Below are 7623 nucleotides of genomic sequence, written 5' to 3'. Positions count from 1 at the left end.
GTACAGAGCTAATAGGACCAAAGCTGCAGAATTTTAGAGTTCTAAGGGGTCTTGTCAATCAGTTAGTCCAAATTGCTTCTTAAGGGTGAGAAACTGTGTCCCAGTGATCTTCCAAAAAGCACACAACCAGTTCATGGAGAAATGGGCTGGGGCTCAGGCCCTTGATGTTCAGTCTTGAATAGTAAAAATAATAACTATGAGTGAATGAAGCGGTGATTTGAGACAGTTGTTTTTGTTTCAGAATGAGAGAGTATCAGTATTTGAGGGAGAGTCTGAACTTAAATAACCCTTCTCAGTCACCCTAATCTTGTTCACTAATATCTGGATATGCAGACATCAAAGATGACTTAAGTATATAGAAAAAACACTAAAATGAAAAAAAATGAGCTTAAAGCGGAAGGCCTTTTATTTGAATACTGAATACGTTCTGTTATTATACAGGATGTGCCAAGAATGAAATTTTTTTCCCAAGGAAAAAAGCAGTGCTCCCATCAATACAAATAAAACAGAAAGCCAGAATTTCTAGTATTAACAAAAATGACAAATAGCTCATTAGCATTCTGCATTTTGTGAAGTTCACTTACAAATAGATAACGTATCCCATTATCTAATACGTTGTAGTTTAATCTAAACCTCAATTGCAAATTTAGATGTCAAAATAATCACATATAAAAGCTGGACACAGAAAATGAAAGAATGTATCGCGATCCAGATCTTAACAATGAACAGTACCTGACAATTAGAAAACAGTAAAAGTTTTTGTTAAAAAAAAACAAACACACACCTCAAACTAGCATCATATTAAAGGTGACAGTGTTTCTTTTGTCTCTCACATAAAACAAACACCCATAAGCCATACTGAAATTCATCTTCTAAACCCCGAGGATGCTCTGCGCCTTACAGTAGAATGATGTGCACTCAGCCTTCGGTGTCTCTGGATTCTCAGAGCAGCAGCAGGACAAGTCTCAGGATCATCATGAGGCTGGGTCAGAACAGGGCAGAGACAGGGTCAATTGCGTATGTTGTAGAAGAGAGATGAGAAGTCCCCTTGCCTGCAATTTGCAACTCTGGCTCTGGTCTCTCCCACTTCATGGGGCAATGGTGTTCTCCTTTTGCCTGGATTTCAACTTCCTAGACATGACTGAGTTAGTCACTTAAAAATGACCAGTGAGAGCCCTCCCTGGTGGCGCAACGGGTTAGGACACAGCACTGCAATCATCTCAGTGTGAGTTCGATCCCTGGCCCCGGAGGTATCCCCATGGCGTGGCAGACCTCTCCTGGACCACTGCTCCCCTCAGCCCACCTTTCTATCTCCCTATTCTCCCCACTCTTTCTCTGGTGAAGCCTCTCACCACCCCTGCACCTCTGGCCTGTATCCCAGTTCTGCATGAATAAATAAATAAATCTTAAAAAAAAATGACCAATGAATAAATCAATAATGCTAACCTCCCTGTTCTGAAAATCTGCTAAGAGGTTTTATGAGAGAAAGGTTTTTCAAAATCCAGTAAAGGAAACTACTTGGAAAAAAAAAATCAATGAACAATTTTGGGGGATGGAGGTGATTATTATTATTTCAGTTACCTTCCATTGGTTGGGGTCTTGTCTTCCTAACCCTTGAACCCTATTTATGAATTTTTTTCTACCACCAAGTATCATTTTCAGAACAGGGCTGTAACTGGAAAGCAGTCCTTTATAATAATACTTATTTTTCCAACCTAAATCACAAACATAATACATAGTCATACTAGAAATTTCTACAGTAAAGCACAAAGCACTACCACCCAGAGAAATACTACTAACATGTTGAAGTGTTTTGTTTCTATCTTGTTGCTGTTTTTTACACGCATTTTTTAAAGTTGAGATCATACTTTATTTGATTTTCAATCCTGTTTTTTATCCTTTATTATATCATTGAGGTTTTCCAATGCTACAAAGCAGTTTTTGAAAATATGACCTATTCTGCTTTTTAAATTATTCCGTCTACAAAACCACTTCCTTACTGGCAAACTTTAGGTTGTTTCCAATTATTCAATTTATTGTGTTTTCCACTAGAAATAAGTTATAATAAACACCATTCTACATGTACATCTCATTATTTCTTTGGAATAAACACTAAAAAGACATAACAATGAAAATAAACATGTCTATGACTTTGAACATTGAAAGATAGCTTCCAGAAGAACTAATAATGTTACCTATAAGTTTTTACTTGGTAGCATGCTTAGTCTTGTTGATAAAATTACTCAAATTAAATTAAGAGAACTTGACACCCTCTCTATCTTTCAAAAATATATTGTAGCAGACCTGTCAGTCTACCCAGCTCCCTAAGTGTAACTGAGTATCAGATTGTCTCAGTTGGGTAAATCTTGAGAAAAACAAGTCTGAATTTGGTTCTTTATTTTGAAAAAGCTATGTGTGTACATGCAACCTGAGACTGTGGCAACAAAGAGCTTTTTGATTAAAATGATCACAGGCACATCAATACTACGACTGACAGAATGCATAACATTTTAAGGTTTTCATAGTCATGCTTGGTGGACTTTTGTCAAAAATCAGCATTTTAAATGGTGGCAGAGGAAGATTAGGTCAAGATAGTTTTTCTTACCTTAAACCAGCAACCAGTCCAGCAGGCATTATTTTCTTAGATCTCTTAAACCTCACACCCATAATGGTGGCCAGGAAGAAAGCTGTAACTGAAAATCAAACCAATGCTTGAGCCAGAGCTTCAAACAAGCTCCCTATTAATGCTTGCTTGTGAAAAATGGCTCTCACTTTTGATTTCTAAGGTAACATTATATACAGGTACTGAGTTTCTGTTTTCTTGAAAACAAACAAAAAACCTAAGTGCTTTATTAAAACACTAATGAGAAGGTTTCTAAGTAAATCGGCATGTTAAAATCCATTCCTGAAATATCTTCAAAAGAAAAAATTTTTTCTAATTTAAATTTCTCTTTGTAGGACACTCCTTGCAGGCTAGGACTGCCTCTTGCCAGCTTCCCCAGGAGCACTAAGCAATGTACTTGAACACACAGGAGACAACAAATGTCTAGGTCACCAAATATAAGAAAGATAATCAGTATCATTTTTTTTTAAAAAAAGTAGACTGATTAATAAAATAATATTATTTTATTTTAATTTTGTAGCATTTGGGAAACTTGATGCCTGGGGAGACAAAATAACAATCTAGGTAAAATTATATTCAGAAACATTATACCAGTCTTTCAGGAGCTGGACTGATATGAAATAGATTTTTTTTTCCTTTTCCATTTGTCTTTTTTTCAAATTAATAAAATAGTTTAATTTTTTAATTAATATAATAGTTAGTTTTTACATCATTTTGTGCCTTTTTCCATCTCAGTTGTAATCCCCATGGGCTTCCCATCACCAAATCACCTGTGTGCCAGAGAGATGGTTTTATGTAAAAGATTAGGGCATGGATGTCACAATTTAAGAAGACATTATGAAAAACCATTTGCTGATATAAAAAACAATGTGACTGATAATAAACAAGTGAATTATTTAAATACAAAGGAGCAAATCACCTCACATTCCTATATCTTACTGACATAAATATATATATAATATATAGCTTTATCTTTTGACAATTTCATTATTTAAAATATCCCTACTTCTTATTTACATTAAGAACAACAACAACAAAAACCCCACCGAATCTATTGCTTTCCCTCAAATACATAACTGACACTATTTGTTTTCATTTGCATTTTCTTCCATACTTTACCAGGCCACTTTGAATAATAATCAAGAGACAATTTCCTTGGCCTAGTTTTTTCACCTTCACTGTATTTCCCTCTCAACTCAGGAAAGTCAAGTGTCTTGGAGCTTTAAACACACACATTTCCACTTTTTTGTGGGCATTCTCCTACTAAGCCCACGATGGGAAAATGTTAGAAAAGGGTTGCCCTTGCTTTTGTAGATTAAATCATAAGCAAAGTAGGAGCTAAAGCTGTCTGTAAAATAAATGAAATGATGCAGAGAGCCAAAAAATCTGTGCATAATTCCTTTTTCTAATTATGTTTTATTTTCTAGTAACAGTTCTATAGAAGTACCCTTCTGATTTAGAAGGCTGGTATAGTACCATTATTTTCTAGGAGTCCTGTCTAGAAAGGAGCAAGAATTGTATTTAGCCTGGAACACACATATACCATTTGCAATCTGTCCATAGGTTTTCACCTATATTACTTCACAAAGGGTATTAAGTTATCCTTAGAGTTTGCTTCTCCATAATTAGGAAAAATACCTCACTTACACAGTGACAGCTTTACATCTCGCTTGTCATTAGAGACACGGTAAGCTCCATAGCCAGCCAAGAATCCAACAAAAAGACCAGCTATCAACGATGGAACACCACCTGGAAAAGAAAAGTATGGGCTCAGAAAAAGAATCCCTAAGTGAAAGGAATTCCTCCCACTACTTCCAGATTGATATGTGCACCTTCCAATGCATTTCCAGCTGGGCACTGTGACTGGACACAGTCTAGTGGAGGACTGACGTACTGGTGGACAGATCCTGAGAAATGACTACAGATCCTGAAAAATGACTGCGTGCACTGGACAGAGGGGTCCATGCCAGTGACAGTATGAATAAGATGCACAGTCATCACCTTGTAGAAGGCACTCTCTCTAGAACTGATTCAACTGGAATCCCCAGGGTAGGATTAAGGCATTTTGCTTTTAAATATTTATAGGAAATGCAGATTACTGTGAGGGCTAGAAGCATTACAGCAACATGTGCACATCCCCCCCCACCCCCACATCCACACATGCACCCAGAGCAGCACCCGCGGGAGAAATAAGGCACACTTTTCTCACTTCTTGTCCCAAAGACTTCAGCTAAATTTCTTAGCCTTTTAGTTTTATCAGTTGCAACACTGGGTGAATAATTTCATCTGTGCCAAGTATAAAGACTTAGGTTGTTACAGTTGGAGTTAATATTAAATTCCTCCTTGCTCTCCCAAATCTATTCTCCATGCACACTAAAAAGACCTTTAAAAAGACATATATCTGGATAGGTCAGTCCCTAAGTAAGAAACTTTAGGGCTCCCCATGCATTTAGGAAAAAACCCAAATATGTTCTGTCTTTGGAGCTCTGGCGTTCTTTCAATCCCTGGCTATGCCATTTTTTTATTTTCACAGTTTTCAGACATGCTGTTCCATGTCTGCACTGCTCCTCCGGCACTGTTCCCCTGGCTGACTGCAGCTCACCTTCAACTGACTTGATGTGTCAGTCCTCAAAGATGCCACCTCCAACCACCATTCAGAACAAGGACCCAGTATAGTTCCCATCACCCGCCACCACCTATTTCTATGCCGTTGGTGTGTTCAGTGTCTTTGTCCCCCACTCACTTGTGAGTCATTTTTGCTCACCAAAAAAAACTTCAAAATCACAGCATCTTCCTGGTTCTACACTACTTTGGAGATCCCTGTGAGAACAGGGTGGACCCAAAGAGGCTCGGCTTGATGACACATTCGTTGTCCTGGATTCTGCCACCTTGCTATCCCTTCCTCTGCCCCTGCAAAGAAAGTCTCCTTGGCCCTTCACTTTGACCTGATTTTTAGCTAATCTGCCGTAGGATCTGGATATTTCTGCCTCATCAAACACCACTGTGAACATCACATCATTGATCTACAAAACACTATTCTCAGTAACTGTTCCTACAAGGGTCTCTGCTCCCTAGTGCATGGGACTTATGCCTATGGAAGCCCTAAGTGAAAACAGAAAGAAATGGCTCACTTTAAGCAAAAGCACTAAGACAGTGGGGCCACAGCAGTTTAAAATATAACAGAGAACACAAAACTATAAAAGGTCCTTGGCTCCAAGATCTGTGTGTAAAGATCCTCCCACTGGCAGGGCAGCAGCCGCAGCAGCAGCAGAAATAAGGGTATTAAACCTTTACTCTGCGCCAAGCACTATGTAAAGTATGTTCCATGCATTATCTTAGTTAACCCTAAAAGATGAATTTACAAAAGAGGAATTGAAGCCCACTAGTTAAAAACAACTCACAAGACTATCTGAGTCAGTAAGCAGAAGTGTCAAGAATACAGTTTAGGAAGGGTGAATCCTGGGGCCCAAGCTCTTAACCCACATTATACTACAAGAGTGGGTTTCTTTGTAACACATAATTCCTCCAGGGGCTTCCAAGATCATTTAAGTGAGGGGCTAAGGGAACCACATTGTGCAGCTGGGCAACCTGCCCTGAAATCAGAGACCTTAAAGGTGACCTGACTTCATTCATTCCTGATGGAACTTTATTTCAATAATAAAGTAATCCTCTCCTGTCCTCCTCTGGGACTCTCAGTCACCCCAACAACAACACAAACATTCACTTACATACTCCCTTCTTCCCATCCTCTAAAAGGCAGGGAGAAAAGGTCCAAATGTTCTTTTCTGTTCTATAATAGAGGTTATTTAGATTCATCTTTGACAATGAAAAATGTTCTATTATTAATCCTGTGAGTATAGCATACACAGTCCCTTTCAAGTTAGACAACAGTGGGACGTATGATTGCCCTGGGACAACAGGTATACATGCTGAGGTATAAGTAGGAACACCTGGTGCCATTGACTGAAGTGCTTTGTGCCTCAGGGACTGATCAGCTGAACAACTTTTTCTTTTTTTATGATTTATTTATTTATGCATACAAAACTGGGGTACAGGCCAGAGGTGCAGGAGCAGTAAGAGGATTTACCAGAGGCAGAGCAGGGAGCAGAACAGGCAGATCTACAAAGTATACTGCTGAGGGGAGCAGTGGGTGAGACAGGAGAGGTCTGCTACCCCATGTGAGTCACCTTCCTGGCCAGGAATCGAACTCATTGAAGTGGCTGCTGCAAGCTTCATAGTGCTGTGATATAACCTGCTGCACTACCAGGGCAGGCCCCAGCTGAACAACTTTTAATAAGACTGGAGCCATGGGCGGGGGGTTGGAGTATCGACAGACTCAGTCTCCCTAAAGCATTCAGTTTGACCCACCCTTTTCCCTGTCAATAAAAAGGCCAGGATCTTGCTCCCAGAAGCATCCTGCATCCTCCAGCCTGCTTTTCTTTATCACTGCGGCGTTGCTTACGCAACACAACCTATCAGGACTTTAAAACTGAGTTCTCTTAGAGCAGATCATGGAACATCAACATTTGAGTAGCTGTTTATAGGTTTTTCCTCATCACACATGTATTCATGATAGTACACATATTGAGAGAGAAAATAAACAAAAATCTCAGGTGAATTAGAGCCTCTCAGATATCTTAGGAGACAAACTATTCTAACCTGACAATCCCCTTGCTCGCTGGCCCCAGTAGATAGCTGTGCTTCTGACCTTGGAATTCTTAGCAATTTTGAAAGAAGAAAGTAACTCTGATAAGCAGTTAGACTTGTTTTTTTCACTTAAACTCAAGGCTATGCTATATCATGAATATGACACTCTTTGAGATAGAACTGCATTTTAAAAATTTCAGAAAAATTGGCCCTCTCTGGTGGGGCAGCGGGTTAAAGCACTGCACTGAGAAGCTAACGCCACTTCCGCATGAGTTCGATTCCCGCCTGCCCCGTAGGTGACCACATGGCGTGGCAGACCTCTCCTGGCCCGCCCGCTGCTCCCCTCAGCAGTG

General features: G+C 39.4%; 1 protein-coding gene across 1 annotated transcript in view; it reads right to left on the bottom strand.

Annotated features, from left to right (window-relative positions):
• Positions 1-383: 383 nt before the first annotated feature.
• TMEM14A (transmembrane protein 14A) overlaps positions 384-7623 on the bottom strand; it is a 12629-nt gene continuing 5389 nt past the window's right edge. Inside the window, exons 4-6 of the mRNA XM_004673569.2 lie at positions 4271-4372; positions 2606-2693; positions 384-982 (exon numbers count right to left, since the gene is read on the bottom strand). Coding sequence (XP_004673626.1) covers positions 943-982; positions 2606-2693; positions 4271-4372 — 230 coding nt within the window. The 3' untranslated portion in view covers positions 384-942. The remainder of the gene's footprint in view (positions 983-2605; positions 2694-4270; positions 4373-7623) is intronic.

The sequence above is a fragment of the Condylura cristata genome, unplaced genomic scaffold (genome assembly GCF_000260355.1).
Source record: "Condylura cristata isolate star-nosed mole 26May11 unplaced genomic scaffold, ConCri1.0 scaffold00001, whole genome shotgun sequence".
In the NCBI taxonomy this organism is placed as follows: domain Eukaryota; kingdom Metazoa; phylum Chordata; class Mammalia; order Eulipotyphla; family Talpidae; genus Condylura; species Condylura cristata.
The sequence above is the reverse complement of the archived record's forward strand: the minus strand, read 5'-3'. Positions and strand labels throughout refer to the sequence as shown.